Source organism: Thunnus albacares, chromosome 1 (genome assembly GCF_914725855.1).
Source record: "Thunnus albacares chromosome 1, fThuAlb1.1, whole genome shotgun sequence".
Taxonomy (NCBI): domain Eukaryota; kingdom Metazoa; phylum Chordata; class Actinopteri; order Scombriformes; family Scombridae; genus Thunnus; species Thunnus albacares.
Window position 1 is genome coordinate 1138355 of NC_058106.1, and position 27462 is coordinate 1165816.

At 41.4% G+C, this 27462-nt stretch overlaps 1 protein-coding gene across 1 annotated transcript in view; it reads left to right on the top strand.

The window, feature by feature from the left end:
* Positions 1–568: 568 nt before the first annotated feature.
* The window catches only part of aldh1a3 (aldehyde dehydrogenase 1 family, member A3), a 183120-nt gene continuing 156226 nt past the window's right edge, over positions 569–27462 (top strand). The window contains exons 1-4 of the mRNA XM_044342728.1: positions 569–902; positions 1118–1222; positions 1810–1950; positions 5900–6029. Of these exons, the coding sequence (XP_044198663.1) occupies positions 807–902; positions 1118–1222; positions 1810–1950; positions 5900–6029 (472 nt within the window). The 5' untranslated portion in view covers positions 569–806. The remainder of the gene's footprint in view (positions 903–1117; positions 1223–1809; positions 1951–5899; positions 6030–27462) is intronic.

A 27462-nucleotide genomic window follows, 5' to 3' on the forward strand; every position in this document is an offset into this window, starting at 1 on the left:
ATAGCAGACTGTGTATGAGTGCAAGTCTGGAACAAGCAAACAGCTTTGTCCCCAAGAACAAAAGCATTTGTTTGCATGTGTTCAATTTCATTCAACTTCACCAGGCCTAGGTGCAAAAACTAACTTTGCAAAGAACATCACAACTCATAACACCTTTGCACCGTTGATGAACAGTCTGCAGTCAGTCCAAATAGGCCAACAGGAGCAGATCAAAGCTCTTGTGTTGCAATGTAAATATTTTGCAGGAGAATGAATTCACTCTCATTACTTTCATTGCCTGGACTGAAAGACACAGCCAAATAACTCAGGTGTGAAATTATACTCTTGACTCTCCCTTTGCTATCTGTGATATCTCACACACATATGCATACCCACACAGCAGCTCATGAATGCATGCTCACTCTGTCAACCCACCAGTCTTAATGAAAAAAAATTAAAATGCATTTAATCATCATTGTAATGACAGAAGTAATGGTGAGCAGTTGCTGGATCACAACTTTGCTTACTATATAGGAAAAATGTAACAGCAGGTAAACCCAGCTGTGCCTCATGGCCACTCTTCCACACTACTCACATAGTATTAGTAAATACAATACATGTTTCAGGATGTTTCCAAGCTGCTACAAGAACAAGATTCCCCTCAGATAAGGACCCTTGTTATTTTGATAGGGGCGGAGTTGGGCTTTCCTCAACTGCTGTGTGAGGAGGGAGGAACTCCACATTCTTATAAAAAGCCAGTAGATGGGCTGACACTGTTTAGTAGACGGAGCTGACAGACTGGCTGTGGACTGTACTGCTGACCTAGAATGGCACAAAATGGAACAGAGAATGGAGTGGCCGATGGGATCCCAGCTATGCCTTTTCCCCAGCCTATCAAAGTCCAGGAGATCAGGCACACCAAGGTAAGGGTGCACTACATAGATACCAAATTCAACTGTTGCGGGTAGGGTTTTTATTCACCATGACAGTCAAAGCATTTCACTCTCATTGAGCTTTTTAACTTTGGTGATAGTGTAAATCAGGTGTCAATTGAGGCAAAACCAAAGCTATAGGTGTCTGCTGTCAAACATATAAGAGATTATAATACATGTCTGCAAACACTTTCCACTTTCCACAGATTTTTATAAACAATGAATGGCACACATCCAGCAGAGGAAGGAAATTTCCAACTTTCAACCCAGCAACAGGTGTCAAAATCTGTGATGTGGACGAAGCAGACAAAGTAAGAAGACATCAATTGCAGCTGTGCATGCTGTATTTTGTTATACAATATTATTTATATGACATACTTAAATGTAGGCCTTCATACTGTACCACTGGATAATCAAGACTTTAAATTATTTTGCCCCCCATTTGCTTTGACTCTAAATCCATTCAATCCAATCCAAACAATTGCCAAATTTCATTCAAATATCTGTTGATTTCAGGTGTTTGTGTCTATATGAGAAAAAAGAAATGTCTAATCTAATACAGCAGGCATAAGAACTTAATCAAATAGACACAGTCTTTTTGCCAAATCTATATGCCAAGTCTATATATTATCCACAAAGTGTTGTTTTAGCTCCACAAAATATCTTTGACAATAGAGTTCACACTGCTTTCTACTGCCCATGTAAATAAATAAAGGTAACATGGGAACCGAAATATTTCAAAATAAATGTAGGCTACTATTAATATTACTCCTCTTACCCCTTCTGTTAATATAATAAAGAAAAACAGCTGGTAGAATTTTTAAAACCTTTTGTCATACACGAGACCTTGCCCTGTGTCCTGGTATGTCCTGCTTTATTCTAATTTTTGTTTGTGCAGGAAGATGTGGACAAGGCGGTGGAGGCAGCCAAGGCAGCCAAGCAGAGAGGCTCTCCGTGGCAGAGAATGGATGCGTCCAGCCGGGGCAAAATGTTGCACAAGCTGGCTGACTTGATGGAGAGGGATCGGCTCCTGCTGGCGGTGGGCTCATTCCCCTTATTTTCTATTCGTTACCCACACTAGGGCATAGCTCTAATTAATGATTCTCTTGTAGAATTCCCAACTCCATTTAAAATGTAGTGGAATGCTGTTATCTGCAGACAACTGCTGCATAAATAGGCCTACGTGGAATAACTTGATTTAGGACACTTTTCTGAATTGTACAGATATAACAATACCATTCAATTCCGAATACAGTGCATCAATTTTATTTAAATAAAATTTAAAGTAGTCCTTATTTTTTCCTTGAAAATAGACATTGTGATGGTACAGTTCAAGAATTACAGGAGGATTTTAAATGGTGATTTGAAAGGAAGTGCTGCTGCTGCTGCTGCTGCTATCATCCTGTGGCTCAGTGGAATTATCTAGAAGACAAATTAGACAATCAGAAATATTATTAATTATGGGGTATGATATATATGAGGGCTATGGACTCATTAGTTTTACTTCAAATGAGGGGTTAGAGTATCTTAATGAAGAAATTCCAAAACTTAACTTCCTGACAAAGTAAGATAGGTCACCAAAATACCAGACTGACTACAGAGAAAATTGCCCTGTTCACTGATTTCCAGAAGCAGAAAAATGATAATTATTCAATATCACGTCATTACGAGTAAAAAATCTTGCAAGACCCCTCCCAGACATGTTTTAAGACAAATAACAATATTCTGCTTTGAAAAATGGTTTGTGTCTGATATGTTTTTTCACAAAAGAAGTTCACACAAGATATCTCCTACTTCACTGAAAAGTCCATTGTCAGTGTGTGTACTGAAGGCTTCAAGTTTCTCATCACACTTGTGAAAGTTACATACTGGATTACAATTGGCTCCAAACTAGCTGTGATGTCAAAAATCATGCTTGCAGGTACTTAAACTCAGATTTAAGGTGAGCTCAGAGAAACTTTCCAGCAGAAGAACGTGAACACAAACTCTGCACACACATCATTCTGCACAGTGAAGAGAACAACATCACAGTGATGGAACAATAAGTAAAACACATTTTTGAGTGGAGGAGGACTTTAAGTAAAAGTACAAGCAAATGTACAAAAGTCAAAGTATTCATTATGCAGGGACTGCACAATGAGTAATACGCCTGCATAATACCCCTGGATAGCCCCTGTCAGAGATTAAGTATGTTATTTTATTATATTTGATTATTATTAGTGATACATACATTTATAATCGGCCTTTTAATGTTGTATCTGCTCTAAGTGGAGCTGGTTGTAAACATTTTACTGTAGGGTCGTTTACTTTACGTTATTTTACTGTATAACAATGCATCATATTTCATATGGTTATCATTGATTTTCTTTCAATCTTGACCTTCAGAGTAACTATAGCTTTCAGATATATGTGGTGGAATAGAAATATAAAGTGTCAGAAAATGGAAATTTCCAAGTAAAGTACAAGAACATTAGTACTTCCTGTGTCTGTTCTTGACAAACACTGGGCATTAAGATATTCTCTTTGTGACCAGTCCCCGCAATACACGAGTAACTTATGCTATGTTTCAACTGACTGCAGTTTCTTTTTGTAGTGTTGGTTGTTATTTAGATATTATTCATAACAAGATATCTCAGTCATAAAAGCTGCTTTCATGAGCAGTAAACTTTGGGATTTTCCTGCAGCAGAAAAATGCCCATGTGCTGTCATGATATTGACTTATTTATATCGGAGATTGGCCTATATTATTTCATGACATCATGACACTGTGACACCACCCTAATCTCTCTCTCTTTCTCTTTGTAATGATTGCTGGATGTTATGTTCCCTCTCTGTCAGATATTGTTTGGAATGAAATCCCCATTGCTGTGCCTTTTCACTCTGTTTAGCTGCCAGCTTGCATTAAGACTTAGATCTGTAAACGAATCCTTACAGATGTGAGTGAAGTAATAATGCAAGATTGCATGTGACTGCTAATTGCAAACATGCTCTGGTAAGGTAGTGTGCAGGGTATGGCTAATTACACTAAACTCTCAGCTATGTTTGAGGAAATAAGGACCAGATTCAGACCATTTAAAGGTACAGTGAGGTGGTACAGTGGTGTCAGTGTCTGCAAGAGCTGCAGACCTTCACTTCTTTTTTATTTTCTGTTTTATAATAAAAGTAACTCAAGTAAATATGGAATAGATGTTGGAGAGGAGAAGGGTACGCAATACAGTGTCAATCATGTTTGACACATTCATAAATTATCATTATTATGGCTTAATATAGTCAATTGTAAACTCAGTTTTACATGCCTGGTGTATTGCATTATTTAGCGTATTGTATTTATTAAGATAATGTACATTGCAAAGGACCATTGTGGCTGACATCCCACTGCACCACCCTTGGCTCCACACAGAAGTGACCTCGCCAGCTATTTCTACCTCATACAACTCACTCCCTTGTAAGGCCCTAGATTAATTCACCATTATTGTAGTTATTATTATATCTAGAACCAACCAAGTATAACATAATATTAAATCCCTTTAATATTGTATAACAGAGAAATACAACAGCTTGTAAATTGATGGCAACCCACACTCTGCAAGAAGAGGCCTGGAAGGTACCAGGGATTACAGAATCAGAATCAGAAGAATTTACAACAGAAGAAAAATGTAAGATATAAAATATAGAATATGTTCTGGTGAGAGGAGCAGCTACTGATTGAATTTTAAATATTAAATAGAAGAGAATAGGCTGAATGTACAGAGTATTGACCAGGAATAAACAGTATAGGGAATATTCATTATTTATAATAACACTAATACAAGTTGCGTTAATGTAACGCACCATGTAGGATCAAAGATGATGTGCAAATGAGAGATTGTGGTGCATTACGTTAAAATAACATGCAATGTCCATGGGGGGCATAAAGTCCATGTCAGTGGGGGTCACAGGCCTTGTTGATGAGATTGGCTGCAGACAGAAAGAAACTGTTCTTGTGGCATGAGGTTTTGGTCTTGATAAACGTCAGCATCTTGCCAGAGGGGAGTGTTATGTCTGGGGTGGGAGGGGTCGGCCATGATCCTTTCCTGCTGTCCTGGAGGCATGTAGGTCTTGGAGGGATGACACGAGGGATGATATGCTGCAGTCCACTTTTGTCCTTGACACTAGTGTACCAGACACTAGCAGTGTACCAGATGGTGATGTAGGAGGTGAGGATGGACTCAATGATGGCGGTGTAGAAGCGCACAATTATTGACTTTGACTGGTTGAACTTATTCAGCTGCTGCAGGAAGTACATCCTGAGCATTCTTGGTGAGGTTTCTAATGTTCTGCTCTCACTTGAGGTCCCGGCTGATGATGGTTCCCAGGGAGAGGAAGGACTCCACAGTGTCAACTAGGGAGTCACACAGGGTGATGGGGGCAGGTGGGGCTGCACTCCCTCTGAAATCCACAACCATCTCCACTGTCTTTAGAGTGTTGAGCTCCAATTTCTGTTGTCTGCACCAAGTTACCAGATGGTCACAGGGGACAGGGATGATGGTCTTAAAACAGGCTGGTACGTGGCATATCTCGAGTGAGGTGTTAAAAATTTCTGTGAACACCAGAGACAGCTGATTGGCACAGTGCTTCAGGGTGGAGGGAGAGACAGAGTCTGGTCTGGCTGCTTCGTGGGGGCTCTGTCTCTTGAACAGCCTGTTGACGTCACTCTCCAGGATGGAGATATAGATATTTATTTAAGGATTACTCTAGTTTAATAGAATGTTTAACATTTCTATCAGTTGTGATAACATGAGATAAGATACAAGTTGTAATAAACTATAATTACCCTTTCAGTCAAAGCTATAATTGGGCTTCTTTCAGGGGGCCTGAACACCTCAGCATCATTTACAGTTCCTGTAACAATCCCTTAGAGTACTCAGTATTTTGCCCAGATTTCAACTTAAATTGTAAAAAAGTCAAGAAAAGTGTTTTGAACTGTGCTAGTTTTGCTGTTCCTTTAGACTCTGGAGACTCTGGACACAGGGAAGCCCTTCCTGCAGTCCGTCTTCATTGACCTGGATGGTAGCATCAAAACCCTTCGTTACTACGCTGGCTGGACTGATAAGATCCATGGCAAAAGTCTGCCTGTAGGTGAGTGACACTTTTTTATTAGGAATTCTAATTTTTTATAATGCTGTTATACTAATTTTACAGTAATTTGAGAGCACAAATTAGTTATTTGTTCTCCCAAATTACTTAATTCAAGCCATCACAAATGAATTAATTTGTGTTCACAAATTACTTTCAAGTTGATGTAACAGCAGGAAGTGAAATTAAAAGCTGTTGTGTCCTTCCAGTCAGGTAGGGAGGAGCACCCCGAGTGTTTTGGTATTGTGGCACATATAATTGCTTATAATTCAGTTATTCATTCAATCATAAATTAGAGAGCATGAATTAATCATTTGTGCATATGAATTAATAATTTGTGCTTACAAATTAATAATTTTTGCACACTGTCTGAGCGCCATAAAAAATAACATCTCACATGTCTCCTCAGGGGCTCACATAACCTGTGCACCATTAGGAAACATGTTAATTACTATAGAGCCAAGCCAGTGACTTGGCCTGGATCAGGACTGCACACAGCCCTGAGCAGTATCTCATCCAGCCTCTTAATACCTCCCCACTCTTGTCCGATCCTACTTTGTGTCTCCTCTACCTCTGCAGATCAGAATTTAGACAAAACTGCCTGCCTTTTCCTCCTGATTAGATCCCAGTAGAGTGGAGAGAGACAAAGGGCATGGCAGGACAAAAGGAAGAGGAAGAGGCTGAGATAGTAATCAGTGAAGTGTAACAGTCTATGAGGATTAACAATCAGTGTCGGCTCAACGCCTCACCAAGCTATGAGCCACTCAGCCAGTAATCCACAGGTTTATACCAGAGCACTCTCACTACCAGTCACCAAGATGAGACAGATAACCGAGTTGTAGTCTGATATAAAAACGGTTGTAGGATACACACTGTGAAATGCAGACTGGAATTTTAAACACATTGTAGTGGTAGAGACTGTATAGTCTGTGTAACGGGGGACTATATTAACCTCACAGTTTATAATGCCCCCCTTAAGTTTCTTTTATATTGCTGATGATAGTGACAGCCTACAGTCTCTGCGTTGTGTTATGATGATGATGGTGGACTAACAGCTGACAGTTAGTAACGTAAGTTGACTCCAACGAAGACACCCAGACAGGTCCGATGTCGATTCAGTGATGACTGTTTATTGCTTACATGCACCTCGGAATCTGGGGGATACAAGCCCGGTCTCAGTAAAACAATTTAATATAAATAAAATCATAATCAAAGGAAACTTAACAATACAAATATATGATTTCTGTGACAAAGCTTAATAACTGTTAAATAACAAATTACATGGCCGACGGTCTAACCTTGACCAGGATCAAAGACTTACTATATTACAAATTACATAAAAGACACTATTAATACAGATGAATCAGTACACATAGATAATCAATAGTCAATATAGTCAATATAGTCAATATAGTAATAATTAGTAATTAATTCTCTCTCAGATCAGCTATACATTAATATTTACAGGTTTCCATTTAACAGTCACACACTCACCTGGGGGATACAAGCCCGGTCTGACTTGTTCCCCCGGTGATGCGCTTTATAGCTTCATCATTACCTTGGATACTGTGTAGGCAAGTATTAAATATGAAATATATATAAATAGATAACAGCATAAAATATGAAAATAACACAAATATGTGCACCTTACAACTATTAAATAAAGGTAAAATTACTGACAAAATTATATTCTATATTACAAGACTTTACTATTAGACATAGTGACCATTTAAAGCTCAGCTGATGTATTTAATATAACATGCAAAAGGCATATGTTACATCTGCTAGCATCATCAGATGCAGATGAAGCCAAAGTAACCTTTTTTCCGCACACACTGTTGTGTAGTGGGAACTTCAGTAATGGTCAAAACCTTATCCTTTTTCCATTTGAATATACCTGGCATGTTTCCACCACCTCATGCCTGCTATATATAGCAGAGATACAGATAATGTGACAGTAACTACGGATCCTGGACAGATTTCTCCCTTGTAAATTCAAAATAACAACAAATGCAATCAAGTATAAAACTGCTTTTTTGGTCAGCACTGTCTGTCATTGACAACAACTCGGTCAGTAGACACAGTGAGGCAAACATGGCTGGGCAAATAAACCAAAAGTGTCTGCAATGCTAGATAACACGAGAGGAAGAAGAAACAGTTTCATTTTCATTTTATTCATTCTTCTTTCCAGAAATTGAAATGTATGCATGTAGTATGTATGTATGCATATATGTATGCATATTTGTTGCCTTGAAAGCAGCTGAGTCACTTGTACTGCAGATGTAACAAGTGGTTGCTTGGCTACTTTAATTTTATGTATTACAGAAAATGAAAACATTAGCTTATCTGCCTAGCTGACTTTCCCAGGTCAAACCAGTCATGGTGTGTAAACAGTCTGCCCACCCTCAAAGCCCATGCCATGATCAGAAATAAGTGCAATAGTTCGCAGTTGTTTAGTTTATTTAATATTATAAAAAAATGCTACATATTAAACATTTCCATAACAATTACCAACATTATCATCAATAAAATCACAGTCAAAAAGCCAAATTTTTTTTTTTTTTTACATACAAACTATAACTCGGATGATCATCTTACAAAAGTTTCCCATCAGCTATATATTTGACTTTTTTTAAAATTGTGATGGTTACTCTTTATTTTAAAGTGCAAAGGTAACTTATTCCATTTCTAACACCACAAAACCTGAAGACACAGGTACCCATGTCAGCAAGCACAGGTCAGCAGCATTAGCCCTGCTCTGGTGGGCATGAGGTCTTTCAAGGATAATGCTGGTGATTTTCTATATTTTTTTCTTATTGTCAACAAATCTCATATTTGGACCCAAAACAACAATGAACTGATCTACTAAAAAGTATTGTGTATCCAAAACCTGGTATATCTTATTCTTCTGTGTCATAGAGTGCTGTTGTTGTCCAAAAACAATTAAAAACACATCAATGAACCACACCACTGCACTGGGTGACATGTTCCTTTGCCCCTGAAGAGTGTGATTCTGTGATTCAACTCGCAAGTTATTATGGTAGCAACTGTTTTATTGTTATTGCAATGTAAACAGCAAAAACAGTGTTCACATTACAAAGTAATCTGGCAAGAATGTGTGGTTGCATATATTTGACTGGCCGGCGCAGCATCTTGGTAGATGACATCAAATCCCCTACTGCATCGATGCACTGCCCTCATTCAAATGAATGAGAGGGCTGCATTTTTTAATGTTGGTCTGAACACTGCAGTAGACATGACATGACAAAAGGCTCCAATTAGATGGCTTTTTTTAAGGAGTCACAAGCCAAAAATGTTGGGAACCACTGGTTTAATATTTAACAGCTTTTATGAGCTCATTTATATTTTTTTATGTAAAATCTGAAAAGTAATTAACTGTGCCTGTCAATTAAGTGTAGTGCCGTAAAAAGTATCATACTTCCCCCTGAATTGTAGTGAATATAAGTATAAAGTGGCACAAAATGGAAATCCTCAAATAAAGTACAAATACTGTACTTAAAGGACCGGTGTGTAAGATTTAGGCAAATCTATTGACAGAAATGGAATATTTCACAGCGACCGTAGGTTCTCCTACATGCTTGGAAGGTGCGGGTGAGGGGAAGGGGTATTGGTTGCAATCTGCAACCTCACCACTAGACGCCACTAAATCCTACACACTGCTCCTTCAAGTACGGTACTTAAGTAAACTTTCTTAGTTACTTTCCACCACTGTTCAGTGCTGATGAGCACAAACCCATTGCTGTCAGCTTCTTACAATCACTGTGGTCAATAGTCTCACATGCTTTTTGTTGGTCAATTAGAATCATTCCTCTTAATTTTCCAAAATTAACGTATCTTTTCATTCATTTAAATGTTTTATTTGAACCAGTACTCTTTCTTTCCATTCAATTTTACTTTACTTTATACAAACTCAGAAAACAGTGTTTCATAGCTATGCCCATTACAATATAACTCCATCAGAACTGTAGAATATATTAATGCCTTGAGTTCAGCTCTGCCTTTGATATGAGTTTACAGAGGCTGACATGCATTTTGCCAGAGTATCATTGTGTGTCAGTTTGGAATGAGGAGTGTTAGTATAGTAGAGCTACCATTGGCCTGAGGCTGCTCGTCTGACTGTAAGAATCTTGTGTTACACACTGATTTCTCCCCCCAGCATGTTTTGTACGACGACCTTCCCCACTAACTTCCCCGCTGAATGAATGTAACCTTCAGTAAGCTGTGACTGAAAATGCACTCGCCCAGTGACTCAAAGATAAAGGCAGCTGGAGATGAGTTCTGTCGTGGAGGAATCTCCCAGTGTGTGATTAGACACACAGGAAACTGGAGAAGGTCAGGGTGCAGATTGGGAGGCCAGGTTTGATCAGTTATCTGCTGAGCCTATGACATGTACGTTAAACCTTGACACGTGTACAGGTAGTGTTGGCAGGACTTTCTAAAAGACTGAAAGTAAACAGCTTTACAGTGCAACTGAAATATGTCTAAGTCTGTCTGATTTACATTATTATCACATAAAGGGTAAAATGGGACCTGGCAATGATTTAAGGGAAACTGTTTTAGGCATTACTTTGATTAATAAAATGCCCAAATTGTGGCTTAAAGCCTACTTTCCCAAACAGCCATGCAAATATTTTTGAAAAGGTCATTAGCCCTGTAAAGCCCAAATATAGAAATAAATGAGCAAAAAAAAAATTCACCTTTCTGATGTTGTTGTCGGAGGCCTCTGATGCTGAATTTAAAGGGTTTTCTTTAAATTAAATTTTTTATGTTTTAGTAAGTTTTTAGGGAAATGTTGTAATATTGCAATGTTGGCCCTAGTTGGGAGCTATAGATGCTATGCTATAGATCAATAGAGTTATGACTCTTTGTCAGCTTGGCCAAAGTACTGAAAAGAAACCTATGGCTGTTTTTATTTTCCTCTATTAATGATGAGTAATAGGCAGCTCTGGCATTACAGAGGGTCTATATGTTTCAAGACTATCTTGCCAGGCTAAGCAAGATTCCTCTAGTTTTCACCAAATCCTTTCCAATTTTTGCAATGTTTGCTTTAGTTTGCGGGTTTGGGAGCTAAACCATGGAGCTAACTTCTTATGTTTTATTATTTTCCTTTTTAAGGGGCTGACTGCAATGAGCCTGCAGCACTATCAACAAGATTTTCAATTTGGGGGGGACTAAAATTAGCATGGGAGTCGTCTGTAGTATTGATACATCAATACTACATCTGCCTCTTCATCACTCACATAAGTATTGTCTGATTCCATTTCAGAATCACTATCTCCATTTTGGATGGCAACAATCACATCCTGCACGTTGTATAGAAGATCTCTCTTTGCTGGTTGCATTCATAAATGGAAAAAGTAAAAACAAATAATAATAAATATATATGTATTAAAAACACATATAAGTTGGTGCATCCCCCCAGAACATTTACATCCCTACATTCAGAACCATTCTCACCTGTCCCTGAACAGTGCAACAACCATCCCCCAAAACATTCCAGAACATTCAGAACCTGTTTCTAACTAATGCAATAGACAGCTATTTGGGCAAACAAACAAAGCCAAGTAAAAAGCCCTGGATCAATTAAATGTATTTTTCAATTGGTAAGATACAGACACAGTTTCAAATACTGCTACAGATAGAGTTTCAAATACTGCAACCAGAGACAATTTAATCAGTTATTCAACTCTAATCTGAACTCAAAATTTTAACAGAGAAAACAAATTTAGAACTTCGCAACAGTGAATCATCAAAGACATTATATTTCTATTAGTATTTTTTTCCATAAGTGAACATGTGAGAAGCGCAATGTCCACATGTAATGTGTAAGGTGCACATGCTATTTTGACTACCAACCTCACCTACAGATGTAGAATTGCAACATAAACATAACAAGCTCAAAATCAAATTTGATGAATGTATTCCACAAAAACTAAGTTATAACTAAAATGTTCTAGACACTGTAATAGTCACAAAAAATATAAATGAATGAATAATTTAATGAATAAATTAATAAGAAATATTAATAATAATTAATAATTAAAGCTGCAAGCAGTGATGATTTGGCCCTCATGCCCTTGCGTGCGTCGTGTCGGGCGCAGTCGAAGTGCTTCAGTCAGTTTGATCACACACTAGTGTAGATGACACACACTGATTTTGAAGTCGTTATGATGAATTCTGTAGGAGGAGTTCGTTAAAATACAAGGTATGCGAAATGGCCAAAAAAACGTGAAAAATGACCACTTTTATCAAGATGGCCGACTTCCTGTAGGACTTACAATATGGCTCCAAGAGGCTTTTTTGTGCGTCTTGACATGATACATAAGCCTCCCGAATTTCTTTTTCCTAGGTTAATCTGGAAGGCGGGGCTACAATTTTGAAATTTTCAAGGGGGCGCTGTTGAGCCATATTGTCACGTCTATGCAAATGACCTATCCAGGATTTTAGCTGGTGTCGCTCCAGACATGTGTGCCAAGTTTTGTGACTGTCAACCCATGCCTTGTCCCTAAAATACAGCATCGTATTTCATGGCGAAGGATGTGTCGCCATGGCAACGGCGTTTGGTCATGGGTCATGACCTGCTAAATGTAGCATCACCAAGGTCTTACATCTTAGCTGAGTCAATTTCAGATGCATCGGCCAAATTTCCTAGGAGTAATACAACAAAGAACGACGCATGATACTTCCTGTTGCCAGTAGGTGGCGCTATGACTGTCACTAAATATGGGCCTGACAATGTGTTCAGACCGGGACTCTTAACAAGCATATGAAATTTGGAAAAGATCAGACCATGTGGAGTCAAGTTATAAGGCTTTGAAATTTCATGGCGAGACATCGAAATTCGCCGCGTCGTCATGGCAACACCTTTCCACAAAAAGTCACCAACTTCATAATATACGATCTCCAAGGTCTTTAGGCTATTCTGAGTAAATTTGAGGTGGATCCCATCACCGTGCCACCCACAGAGCGTCAAAGTGTAAAACATGTAACTTCCTGTTGCCAGCAGGTGGCGCTATGACTTAGATCCAATATTGACACATGGATGTGTTCAGGACGGGACTCTTTCCAAGCACAAAAGGTTTGGGTCTCTTAGGATCGTGCATGCCGGAGTTATGGCCGTTTGAATTTTCACGGCGAAGGATCGAAATTCGCCGCCCGACCACACCCCCTCGGCAATGTCGAAAACTCACTGTTTCGACATTGCCACGGCCACACGCTTCAATGATAACTAAATCTTTTGATAACTTTTGATCACACACTAGTGTAGATGACACACATTGATTTTGAAGTTGTTACGATGAATTCTGTAGGAGGAGTTCGTTAAAATACATGGTATGAGAAATGGCCAAAAAAACGCGAAAATGACCACTTTTTTCAAGATGGCCGACTTCCTGTAGGACTTACAATATAGCTCCAAGAGGCTTTTTTGTGCATCTTGACATGATACATATGCCTTGTGAATTTCATTTCGTGCTGGTCAGCGCTCGGGCCCTAATAATTTCTTTGGAAACAAGAGGGCTTCGCGCTGGTCAGCGATTGGGCCCTAATTAAAGCCGCAAGCAGCGTTGAACGGGCCTTCGCGCCCTTGCGCATGTCGGGCCGCGGCGCAATTGAAGGGCCTCTGTGACGGGCATGTAGATGTCTTCAGACCTGGGCTGTTTTCAGACAGTGCAAGGAGATAAACATCACTTCCTTCGTCCACTATTTTGCCCGCTGTTGGGGCTGCTTTACTGAAATTTCATAGGGGGCGCTATTCAGCCAGTTTGCATCACTAATGGAATATTGTCATGTACACGTGTTCAGGCCGGGAGTCTTATCAAACATGTAAAGTTTGGTGCAGACTGGAGCATGTACATTAAACTTATAGCAACTTCCTCTGTCATGGCGAAATATCAAATCTCAACAGTGTAAGGATGAGAATTTTCTGCAGGGTGAGACATGGCTGCCTTCCTCACACCTGTGTCATAAAAATCATGCAAGTTTTGCGCCCATTCACTTGAATTTCAATTAGTAAATTAGTCTATTTTTAGGAATGTAAAGACTTTTAACTAGGGATGCACGACATTGGATTTTTGCCGATATCCGATATGCTGATATTTCCAAATCATTGTGGCTGATTGCTGATGCCAATATATGCACATATTTTTACCAGCTGGCTGAGGAGGCAAGCACAGATTATACTATGATCAAGAAAGACAATATATGAAGGAAGAATTTAGGAAGACTGGAGTTCAGTAGCTCAGCATTGAAGTTCTTCCCTCATATAGGCCATAGTCTTTCTTGATCATTAGTACTGTTCTGCCTTATTAGTTTGTTAATTTGTCAGCAGTTTGTATTTTGTTTAGCACCATCTTCTGGTGAGTTTTATGGCAGTACTTTGCGGCACATGAGGTGTGTCTCTAGCTGATGACATCATCAATGTGCAGCAGGGGCAGTACTTCATGTTAGAGCCAGGAAAAGCACATGCTCCATCTGCACATCTTGAGCTTTGAAAGCATCGTCGGTATGTTATAACAGAGTTTGGGTTCATCATTTGTTTATATATAAGTATATTGTCACAATTGTATATATTTTGTATGGTATGTGTGAAGTTTGGAAATCTGGAAAATGTGTTCATGTCAGCCACATGTTCTGGCGAGCTTTAATGGAGGAAATATACATGATATACATTACAGCCGTAATATGCTTCCTGTAGCATATCTTTTAGCACATTTAGGAGTTATTTGTAAGGTTTAATATAGTTATTATTTCTGATTTAGACTACTGATTTTATCTTTCTTATAACAAGATTTTTGACTCTTTGTTGATTGTATGTTTTTTCTTTGCCAGTTTTACCCTACTGCCAGTTGCCACATTAAAGAGCATCGGATTCATCGCTGTCTGTGTGGTAATTGGGGATAGAGTTATCTGCCTGTCAATTCATGCAAGGCGTGTAAAGAGGACAGGACAGTAAAACAACGCTTTCTGGAATAAAAAGGGCAAGTCTTGCTCCAAGATGTCAGACAAAAAATCATCAGGCTCTCAGTCATTACGGACAAGGTCTCAAGTCTCAGGTTTATCTTCATCGAAGAGATCACATGGCTCTGCCACTCGTGCAGCTGCAGCATTAGCTCGTGCAGAGGCAGAAGCTGCCAAAACAGAAGCAGCATTTGTGGAAAAGGAAAGCCAAATCAAAATGGAACAAGCACACTTCGAGGCATCAGTAAAGGTGGAGACAACGCGTTTAGAGGTGTCACTGGATGCTCTTAAATCGGAGAAAAGAGCCGCAGCAGCGGTGGCTAAAGCCTAAGCATTAGAGGCTGCCATAGATGAAAGTGAGGACCTCAGCTCCAAAATCAATCTGCAAAGCCATGATCCAGCGGAATGCACAAAAGCATATGTGGCAGCGCACGCAAAGCACACCACCTCTCAGTCTACACCTGCATTAGAAGGAGCTTCAACTGACAGTTTTGTCAACCAGGCACTGTTGTACAGCACACATCCATAGCTACTATACAGTCTCATGTTCAAGATGAGAAACCTACTCACGACCATCATCCTCAGGTGCGTACTTCCTTAGCTGGAAGTCAAGAAGGGCACACCAAAGCCCACATTTCACAAACTTCAGACAGAAAACCCCAGAAACTGTGGAGTCCTAAAAGAGACATGGATTACAAGGCTTACACAGAGATGTGTGACCAAAATCATCTTCATCCTCCACTTCAACAGTGCACAGGGGCTAAACAGGGTAATCCCTCTGAGAGTCAGAGCATGTCAGACTTCGTCAGGTTTTTCGCGAGACGTGAACTTATGACGTCAGGGCTTCTGCAGTTCAGTGATCGTCCTGAGAGTTACAGGGCGTGGAGAGCATCATTCCTGAACGCCATATGAGGTCTAAACCTTACAGATAGTGAAGAGATGGACCTCTTGTTGAAGTGGCTAGGTGCTGAGTCATCTGAACACGTGAGAAGGATAAGGCTTGGGACAGGCTTGATGAGTGCTATGGGTCGCCGGAGGTGATTGAGAATTCACTGTTTCAGAGAGTGGATAGCTTTCCTAAGATATCTAACAGGGATCACAGAAAGCTGCGAGAGCTAGGTGACCTGTTATTGGAGCTTGAAGCTGCCAAATCTGATGGGGATCTACCAGGACTCGCCTACTTAGACACAGCCCGGGGTATCAACCCAATGGTGCATAAGCTGCCCTATAATCTGCAAGAGAAATGGCTCTCACATGGCTCTAAGTTCAAGGAAGAGTATAAAGTTCCTTTCCCACCGTTTGGCTACTTTGTGGATTTCAATTGCCAGCAAGCCAAGATGCGAAATGATCCCAGCTTCTCTTTCCTCCCCAGTGGCAATGACCCTCCACTGTTGAGAAAATCAGTCCCTAAGTACAGTGGTCAGAGGTCTCCTATCATCGTGCACAAGACTGAATTGTCTTCTCATACTTCTCTTACACTATGTGCAGGAGTAAAGTGGATCCTTCAAAGCAATGCCCTGTACACAACAAACCACATCCCCTCCAAAAGTGCCATGGATTTAGGGAGAAATCCATTGAGCACAGGAAAGCACTGTTAAAGCAATATGGCATCTGCTATAAATGCTGTGCTTCATCAGCACATCTAGCCAAAAACTGTGACAACAACATAAAGTGTACTGAATGTGGAACCAAAAGCCATATCTCAGCCCTGCACCCAGGACCTGCACCTTGGTCCTCAGAGGCCCAAACCTCTGCACATGCGCATGGCTGGGAGAAAGGAAACAATAGTGAAGAAGCTACCATTTCCTCAAGCTGTACTCAGGTCTGCGGTGGAGATCTCACTGAAAGGTCCTGCACAAAGATTAGTCTTGTCAAAGTCTACCCTTCTGGCCAGCCAGAAAAGGCTATACAGTTATATGCTATATTGGATGATCAGAGCAATCGGTCATCAGTAAGTTCTGAGTTCTTTGACCTCTTCAACATCAAAGGTCATGACTCCCCTTACTCCCTCAAGACATGTGCTGGTGTTGTTGAGACAGCAGGCAGAAGAGCTCATGGTTTTCAGGTGGAATCCATTGACGGGAAGGTTGTGCTCTCTTTACCAACACTGATAGAGTGTAACACCATTCCAAATAATCGTTCTGAAATTCCCACGCCGGAAGCAGCACTGCACACACACATCTGAAGACTCTGGTGCAAAAGATCCCAAAACTTGACCCTCAGGCTCCTATCATGATTCTGCTAGGCAGAGACATCATAAGGATCCACAAGGTCTGGAAACAGATAAATGGGCCACATGACTCCCCCTATGCGCAAAAACTGGACTTGGGATGGGTAATTGTTGGCAATATCTGTTTAGGAGATGTCCATAAGCCAGCTACTGTGAACACCTACTACAACAACACCCTGGAAAATGGTTACTTCTCTGTCTTCAAGCCATGCCCTAATCACTGTGTCGTGAAGGAAAAGTGGTACAGCAGCAAGGCGCACGGGCTTCCTCTACCTGCCTATGTGGATGGTCCCACATGTGAGGACCATGGAGAGCACCTGGGATGTAGTGTCTTTCAACAGACAAAGAACGATGATAAGATAGGCCCTTCGATTGAGGATATGCTCTTTCAAAAGACCATGGAGAAGGGAGTTTATAAAGACGAGGACAACAGTTGGGTCGCTCCTCTTCCATTCAGCGAGCCACGACCTTGTCTTCCAAATAACAGGTCGCTAGCAGCAGACCGTCAGTTTTCACTACGCCGCTCCTTTAACAAGAAACCTGAGATGAAGGAACATTTCATCTCATTCATGGAGAAGATATTTCACGGTGGACATGCAGAGGTAGCGCCTCCCCTTGAGGAAAATGAAGAATGTTGGTACCTCCCCTCCTTTGGGGTGTATCATCGAGTTTGACACTGTCACCTTCTATACAGACAGCAAAGTAGTTTTAGGCTACATTTAAAATGAGAAGCAGAGATTCTACGTTTATGTCAACAATTGGAACCAAAGAATCAGGAGAGGAACACAACCACAACAAAGGCGTTACGTGTCCACTGAACACAACCTTGCGGACCATGCCACAAGGTTCATCTCTGCAGCCCACCTGGTTTACTGGGCCTGTGTTCTTATCTCAGCTGGAGAAAGTTCTTTACAAAAAATCTATCTTTGAACTACTGGACCCAGAACAGGATAAGGACATTCGCCCACAAATGACAGTGCTTGCCACCAGCCATGAAAGTCATCTAGGCTCGCAGCACTTTGAGCGCTTTTCGACCTGGAAGGTTCTTCTTCGTAACATATCTCGTCTCAGACATATTGCATGCCTCTTCAAGAAGACTTAAAAAGATCCAGCGAAAAGCTGTAAGGGATGGCATCATTGCGAGACACCGTATATGGTAGAGGAACTTACTCAGAGCAGAAATGTCATCATTCGGTCTGTGCAGCAGGAAATGTATGCTGAAGAAATACAGTGCATCAGGAGCCAAAGAGATATCCCCAAGGACAGTTCTCTGTGGAAGTTAGAACCATTTATTGATGGGGATGGCCTACTGAGAGTTGGAGGATGCATACGGGAATCTAAGTTGGGATATGAAGAGAAAAGGCCTCTAATCATTCCTGGACGGAATCATGTTGCATCCCTTCTTGTGCAACATTACCATGTTGAGTCACAACATCAAGGACACCATTTTACCGAGGGTGCTCTTCGCTCAGCTAGTTACTGGATTGTGGGTGCCAAAAGGTGTGTAAGCAGTTACATCTTCAAGTGCATCATTTGCCGTAAGCTTCGGGGGTTTTGTGAGGTCCAGAAAATGGCTGACTTACCTCCTGATAGGCTCAGCATGGAACCACCTTTCACACATGTTGGTGTTGATGTATTTGGACCCTGGACTATCTCAGCACATCGTACAAGGGGTACATCTCGAGGTCATAGAGTCCATGGACAGCTCAAGTTTTATAAATGCTCTGAGACGGTTCCTCGTAATCCGTGGGCCAGTCAAACACATCCGTTCTGACTGGGGAACAAATTTCATTGGAGCATGCAAGGACATAGGGATCTCTTCAAATGTGGACGAAGATGCGATGAAGAGATACCTTGCAGCAAAGGGCTGCATCTGGACATTCAACCCACCTCATCCCTCCATATGGGAGGAGCATGGGAGAGGATGATTGGCATCACCCGCAAAATCCTTGACTCGATGCTTCTCCAGTCAAGGCCTTCCAGGCTCACTCATGAGGTGCTCACCACTTTTATGGCTGAAGTGATGGCCATCGTGAACAACAGACCTCTGGTGCCTCTGTCCACAGATGCCAGTGATCCATTTATTCTCACTCCTGCCACACTGCTGACACAGAAGTGTGGCTCTCATCCCATTATTCCAGGTGAGTTTGACAGCAAAGACCTGTACAAGAGACAGTGGCAGCAAGTGCAAAGCCTTGCTAATACCTTCTGGGACAGGTGGCATAAACAGTACTTGTGTACCCTGCAGTCACGAAAGAAATGGACATTCAGTAGGTCAAACATTGTACCTGGATCCGTGGTGCTCATGAGAGATAACCAAGTAAATAGAAATGACTGGCCTTTAGGATTGATAACTCAAGTATTTCCCAGCAAAGACGGAAGAGTCCGTAAGGTTGAGGTTAGGATCAATGCACGGAATGGAACAAAGCTGTTCCTCAGACCTGTGACTGAAGTAATCCTGCTACTCTCCCCTGACAGCTAGGAGAGTGTGACTTTCTCCCCAGAGGTGAACTTTGAAAACATTTGTGGTATCTGGGGATACCAGGCGGGGAGTGTTCTGCCTTATTAGTTTGGTAATTTGTCAGCAGTTTGTATTTTGTTTAGCACCATCTGCTGGTGAGTTTTATGGGACTAGTTTGCAGCACATGAGGTGTATCTCTATGACATCATCAATATGCAGCAGGGGAAGTACTCCATGTTAGACCCAGGAAAAGCACATGCTCCATCTGGATATCTTGAGCTTTGAATGCATAGTTGGTATGTTATAACAGAGTTTGGGTTCATCATTTGTTTATATATAAGTGTATTGTCACAATTTGTATATATTTTGTATGGTATGTGTGAAGTTTGGAAATCTGGATAATGTGTTCATGTCAGCCACATGTTCTGGCGAGCTTTAATTGAGGAAATGTACATGATATACATTACAGCCGTAACATGCTTCCTGTAGCATATCTTTTAGCACATTCAGGAGTTATTTTTAAGGTTTAATATGTTATTATTTCTGATTTAGACAACTGATTTTATTTTTCTTATAACAAGATTTTTGACTCTTTGTTGATTGTATGTTTTTTCTTTGTCAGTTTTACTCTACTGCCAGTTGCCACATTAAAGAGCATCAACTGGATTCATCGCTGTCTGTGTGGTAATTGGGGGTGGACTTACCTGCCTTTTATGCCTTTTATTTACGCAAGGCGTGTAAAGAGGACAGGACAAGTACAATATATGATTGCATGTGTAACAGTCTCCTCAGCCAAGTGGGAAAAAATATGTGCATATATGAACATTGGCAATTGGCAAAAATGACAGTCAAAAAGAAATCGTGTTAAATAATCGTGATCCAATATTGAACATGATAATTGTGATTATGATTTTTGCCATAATTGAGCACCCCTAAAAACAACATGAATTGTGATTTACACACATACAGAGAGAGAGAGAGAGTTTAAATATGTATGTGATAAATTGTAAATATGTATGTAATGAATTGTTTTCTTTAAGAAACTGTTACTTGAACATTTTTCAGTGTGCTCCTAAAGTTATATGTGTGCTCCTAATTCTTTTCATTTAGGAGCACATATACTCCTTGAAAAAAAAGTAAGGATTAAACACTGCTGTCAGATGTGTAGAAACACTAAGTAACTGGAGTGTGGCGCAGTCCAAGGGCTTCTGTCACCAGCATGTAGATGTTTTCAGACCTGGGTTGACAGGTCTTACTTTACCCATCGCCCCCTCCCATTCTCTCTCTCTCCCTCTCACTTGGAGAGAAGAATGTCACTCTTCTTGTGAAATATCCTCATAAATCCCATGACTTTGGCCAAATCCTACATAAAAATCACATTTTTTTGTAGGAATTTTCGTCGCGAATCCATTGATACAGATTTGAAAGTGGTCGGACTTTAAGTTTAGACGTCAGACGCGCCAGTTTGGCACAAAGTCCATGCCCAGAGATTGCCTCCCCATCGGTTGACATTGTAAGGTGCAATGTGGCACTCCAAATTTCGGGGCTTACAAAATCGAAACCCTTCGAGTTATTACAAAGTTTTTAATAACTTTTGTTCAGCACAGTGTGATAAGTCATGTATTAAAGTTTGAAGCCAATACCATTAACGCCCTAGGAGGAGATAGTGTTTATTCAAGGTCCAAAATTGGCACGAAGTCATACTTTGATGAGCACACTGCAGACTTCCTATCGGATTTAGGTCAGGGGTGTCAGCGTGTGATTTGTAGGTCTTGATGAGACGAATAATTGAGTTTTGGTTTGTTCTCTCTATGACATCCCTCTCTGTCTTCAAAGCATGCCCTAATCACTATGTCATGAAGGAAAAGTGGTACAGCAGCAAGGCCCCAGGTCTTCCTCTACCTGCCTATGTGGATGGTCCCACCTGTGAGGACCATGGAGAGCACCTGGGATGTAGTGTCTTTCAACAGACAAAGAATGATGATAAGATAGGCCCTTCAGTTGAGGATATGGTCTTTCTAAAGACCATGGAGTAGGGAGTATATAAAGACGAGGACAACAGTTGGGTCGCTCCTCTTCCATTCAGAGAGCCATGACCTCGTCTTCCAAATAACAGGTCGCTAGCAGCAGACCGTCTCTTTTCACTACGCCGCTCCTTTAACAAGAAACCTGAGATGAAGGAACATTTCATCTCATTCATGGAGAAGATATTTCACGGTGGTCATGCAAACGTAGTGCCTCCCCTTGGGGAAAATGAAGAATGTTGGTACCTCCCCTCCGTTGGAGTGTATCACCCAAGGAAACCAAGCCAGATTCGGGTGGTTTTTGATTCAAGTGCTCAACACAAGGGAGTCTCATTGAATCAGATCCTCCTGACTGGCCCAGACCTCAACAATAGTCTTCTTGGGGTACTTATCCGCTTCCGCAAAGACTCCATTGCCATCACAGTGGACATACAACAGATGTTCCACTGTTTTGTTGTCAAGCCAGAAGACAGAAATTATTTGAGATTGCCTTAGTACGAAGACAACAACCTGGAAAATGACATCACAGAATATTGCATGAAAGTGCACGTCTTCGAAAATAATCCATCACCAGCTGTCGCCATCCACTGTCTCAGACGGGCTGCTGAGGCAGGGGAAAAAGAGTTTGGTGATGACACAAGGCAGTTCGTTGATAGAGACTTTTATGTTGATGATGGGCTAGAGTCCCTACCCACTCCGGAGGCTGCTATCGACTTGCTCAAAAGAACATGGAACATGCTGGCATGTTCCTACCTGAGACTACATAAAATAGCCTCAAACAGCAGAGATGTTATGGAGGCTTTTCCCATTGAGGACCGCGCCAACGACCTTAAAGATCTGGATCTTGGCATTGACTCACTACCCATTCAGCGTAGTCTTGGACTCTGCTGGGACTTGAAGACAGACACGTTCCTGTTCCAGGTGGCGGAAGAAAGGAAACCCTTTACTCGCCGGAGAGTGTTATCAACAGTGAACAGCTTGTACGATCCATTAAGATTCGTAGCACCTGTCACCATACAAGGCAAGGCCTTACTGAGAGAACTCTCAATGGAAACAAGTGATTGGGATGCTCCGTTACTACCAAACAAAGAGAAACAGTGGGAAAAGTGGAGAGAATCCTTGAAAGAGCTTCAGCACCTCAAGATGCCAAGGCCATGTACAGGTGTGTCTCCTACAGAGGCCCAGCACAAAGAACTCTGTCTTTTCAGATGCTTCGGAACAGGCAATAGCTGCAGTTGCCTATTCAAAAATCTCAGATGCAGAGGGGAACTGCCACACGGGCTTTGTATTAGGCAAGGCAAGATTGGCTCCACGTCCAGAACAAACCATACTTCGGTTAGAGTTGTGCGCTGCAGTGATGGCTGTGGACATGGCAGAGATTTTAACCTCTGAGACTGACATCAAGTTTGACACTGTCACCTTCTATACGACAGCAAAGTAGTTTTAGGCTACATTTACAATGAGAAGCGGAGATTCTACGTTTATGTCAACAATTGGATCCAAAGAATCAGGAGAGGAACACAGCCACAACAATGGCGTTATGTGTCCACTGAACACAACTTTGCAGACCATGCCACAAGGTTCATCTCTGCAGCCCATCTGAAAGACACCACCTGGTTTACTGGGCCTGTGTTCTTATCTCAGCTGGAGAAAGTTCTTCACAAAAAATCTATCTTTGAACTCCTGGACCCAGAACAGGATAAGGACATTCGCCCACAAGTGACAGTGCTTGCCACCACCCTTGAAAGTCATCTTGTCACATATTGCATGCCTCTTCAAGAAGACTTAAAAAGATCCAGCGAAAAGCTGTAAGGGATGGCATCATTGCGAGACACCGTATATGGTAGAGGAACTTACTCAGAGCAGAAATGTCATCATTCGGTCTGTGCAGCAGGAAACGTATGCTGAAGAAATACAGTGCATCAGGAGCCAAAGAGATATCCCCAAGGACAGTTCTCTGTGGAAGTTAGAACCATTTATTGATGGGGATGGCCTACTGAGAGTTGGAGGACGCATACAGGAATCTAAGTTGGGATATGAGGAGAAAAAGCCTCTAATCATTCCTGGACGGAATCATGTTGCATCCCTTCTTGTGCAACATTACCATGTTGAGTCACAACATCAAGGAAGCCATTTTACCGAGGGTGCTCTTCGCTCAGCTGGTTACTGGATTGTGGGTGCCAAAAGGTGTGTAAGCAGTTTCATCTTCGAGTGCATCACTTGCTGTAAGCTTCGGGGACTTGTGAGGTCCAGAAAATGGCTGACTTACCTCCTGATAGGCTCAGCATGGAACCACCTTTCACACATGTTGGTGTTGATGTATTTGGACCCTGGACCATCTTAGCACGTCGTACAAGGGGTGGCCATGCTGAGAGTAAGAGATGGGCCTGCCTGTTTTAGCATCAGAGCTATCCATCTTGAGGTCATAGAGTCCATGGACAGCTCAAGTTTTATAAATGCTCTGAGACGGTTCCTCGTAATCCGTGGGCCAGTCAAACACATCCGTTCTGACTGGGGAACAAATTTCATTGGAGCATGCAAGGACATAGGGATCTCTTCAAATGTGGACGAAGATGCGATGAAGAGATACCTTGCAGCAAAGGGCTGCATCTGGACATTCAACCCACCTCATCCCTCTCATATGGGAGGAGCATGGGAGAGGATGATTGGCATCACCCGCAAAATCCTTGACTCGATGCTTCTCCAGTCAAGGCCTTCCAGGCTCACTCATGAGGTGCTCACCACTTTTATGGCTGAAGTGATGGCCATCGTGAACAACAGACCTCTGGTGCCTCTGTCCACAGATGCCAGTGATCCATTTATTCTCACTCCTGCCACACTGCTGACACAGAAGTGTGGCTCTCATCCCATTATTCCAGGTGAGTTTGACAGCAAAGACCTGTACAAGAGACAGTGGCAGCAAGTGCAAAGCCTTGCTAATACCTTCTGGGACAGGTGGCGTAAACAGTACTTGTGTACCCTGCAGTCACGAAAGAAATGGACATTCAGTAGGTCAAACATTGTACCTGGATCCGTGGTGCTCATGAGAGATAACCAAGTAAATAGAAATGACTGGCCTTTAGGATTGATAACTCAAGTATTTCCCAGCAAAGACAGAAGAGTCCGTAAGGTTGAGGTTAGGATCAATGCACGGAATGGAACAAAGCTGTTCCTCAGACCTGTGACTGAAGTAATCCTGCTACTCTCCCCTGACAGCTAGGAGAGTGTGACTTTCTCCCCAGAGGTGAACTTTGAAAACATTTGTGGTATCTGGGGATACCAGGCGGGGAGTGTTCTGCCTTATTAGTTTGGTAATTTGTCAGCAGTTTGTATTTTGTTTAGCACCATCTGCTGGTGAGTTTTATGGGACTAGTTTGCAGCACATGAGGTGTATCTCTATGACATCATCAATATGCAGCAGGGGAAGTACTCCATGTTAGACCCAGGAAAAGCACATGCTCCATCTGGATATCTTGAGCTTTGAATGCATAGTTGGTATGTTATAACAGAGTTTGGGTTCATCATTTGTTTATATATAAGTGTATTGTCACAATTTGTATATATTTTGTATGGTATGTGTGAAGTTTGGAAATCTGGATAATGTGTTCATGTCAGCCACATGTTCTGGCGAGCTTTAATTGAGGAAATGTACATGATATACATTACAGCCGTAACATGCTTCCTGTAGCATATCTTTTAGCACATTCAGGAGTTATTTTTAAGGTTTAATATGTTATTATTTCTGATTTAGACAACTGATTTTATTTTTCTTATAACAAGATTTTTGACTCTTTGTTGATTGTATGTTTTTTCTTTGTCAGTTTTACTCTACTGCCAGTTGCCACATTAAAGAGCATCAACTGGATTCATCGCTGTCTGTGTGGTAATTGGGGGTGGACTTACCTGCCTTTTATGCCTTTTATTTACGCAAGGCGTGTAAAGAGGACAGGACAAGTACAATATATGATTGCATGTGTAACAGTCTCCTCAGCCAAGTGGGAAAAAATATGTGCATATATGAACATTGGCAATTGGCAAAAATGACAGTCAAAAAGAAATCGTGTTAAATAATCGTGATCCAATATTGAACATGATAATTGTGATTATGATTTTTGCCATAATTGAGCACCCCTAAAAACAACATGAATTGTGATTTACACACATACAGAGAGAGAGAGAGAGTTTAAATATGTATGTGATAAATTGTAAATATGTATGTAATGAATTGTTTTCTTTAAGAAACTGTTACTTGAACATTTTTCAGTGTGCTCCTAAAGTTATATGTGTGCTCCTAATTCTTTTCATTTAGGAGCACATATACTCCTTGAAAAAAAAGTAAGGATTAAACACTGCTGTCAGATGTGTAGAAACACTAAGTAACTGGAGTGTGGCGCAGTCCAAGGGCTTCTGTCACCAGCATGTAGATGTTTTCAGACCTGGGTTGACAGGTCTTACTTTACCCATCGCCCCCTCCCATTCTCTCTCTCTCCCTCTCACTTGGAGAGAAGAATGTCACTCTTCTTGTGAAATATCCTCATAAATCCCATGACTTTGGCCAAATCCTACATAAAAATCACATTTTTTTGTAGGAATTTTCGTCGCGAATCCATTGATACAGATTTGAAAGTGGTCGGACTTTAAGTTTAGACGTCAGACGCGCCAGTTTGGCACAAAGTCCATGCCCAGAGATTGCCTCCCCATCGGTTGACATTGTAAGGTGCAATGTGGCACTCCAAATTTCGGGGCTTACAAAATCGAAACCCTTCGAGTTATTACAAAGTTTTTAATAACTTTTGTTCAGCACAGTGTGATAAGTCATGTATTAAAGGTTGAAGCCAATACCATTAAAGCCCAAGGAGGAGACAGTGTTTATTCAAGGTCCAAAATTGGCACAAAGTCATACTTTGATGAGCACACTGTAGACTTCCTATCGGATTTAGGTCAGGGGTGTCAGCGTGTGATTTGTAGGTCTTGATGAGACGAATAATTGAGTTTTAGTTCGTTCTCTCTATGACTACCCTCTCTGTTTTCAAGCCATGCCCTAATCACTATGTCGTGAAGGTAAAGTGGTACAGCAGCAAGGCCCCAGGTCTTCCTCTATCTGCCTATGTGGATGGTCCCACCTGTTAGGACCATGGAGAGCACCTGGGATGTAGCGTCTTTCAACAGACAAAGAATGATGATAAGATGGGCCCTTCGGTTGAGGATATGCTCTTTCTAAAGACCATGGAGAAGGGAGTCTATAAAAATGAGGACAACAGTTGGGTCGCTCCTTTTCCATTCAGAGAGCCACGACCTCGTCTTCCAAATAACAGGTCGCTAGCAGCAGACCGTCTGTTTTCACTACGCCGCTCCTTTAACAAGAAACCTGAGATGAAGGAGCATTTCATCTCATTCATGGAGAAGATATTTCACGGTGGTCATGGAGAGGTAGTGCCTCCCTTTGGGGAAAATGAAGAATGTTGGTACCTCCCCTCCGTTGGAGTATATCACCCAAGGAAACCAAGCCAGATTCGGGTGGTCTTTGATTCAAGTGCTCAACACAAGGGAGTCTCATTGAATCAGATCCTCCTGACTGGCCCAGACCTCAACAATAGTCTTCTTGGGGTACTTATCCGCTTCCGCAAAGACTCCATTGCCATCACAGTGGACATACAACAGATCTTCCACTGTTTTGTTGTCAAGCCAGAAGACAGAAATTATTTGAGATTTCCTTAGTACGAAGACAACAACCTGGAAAAT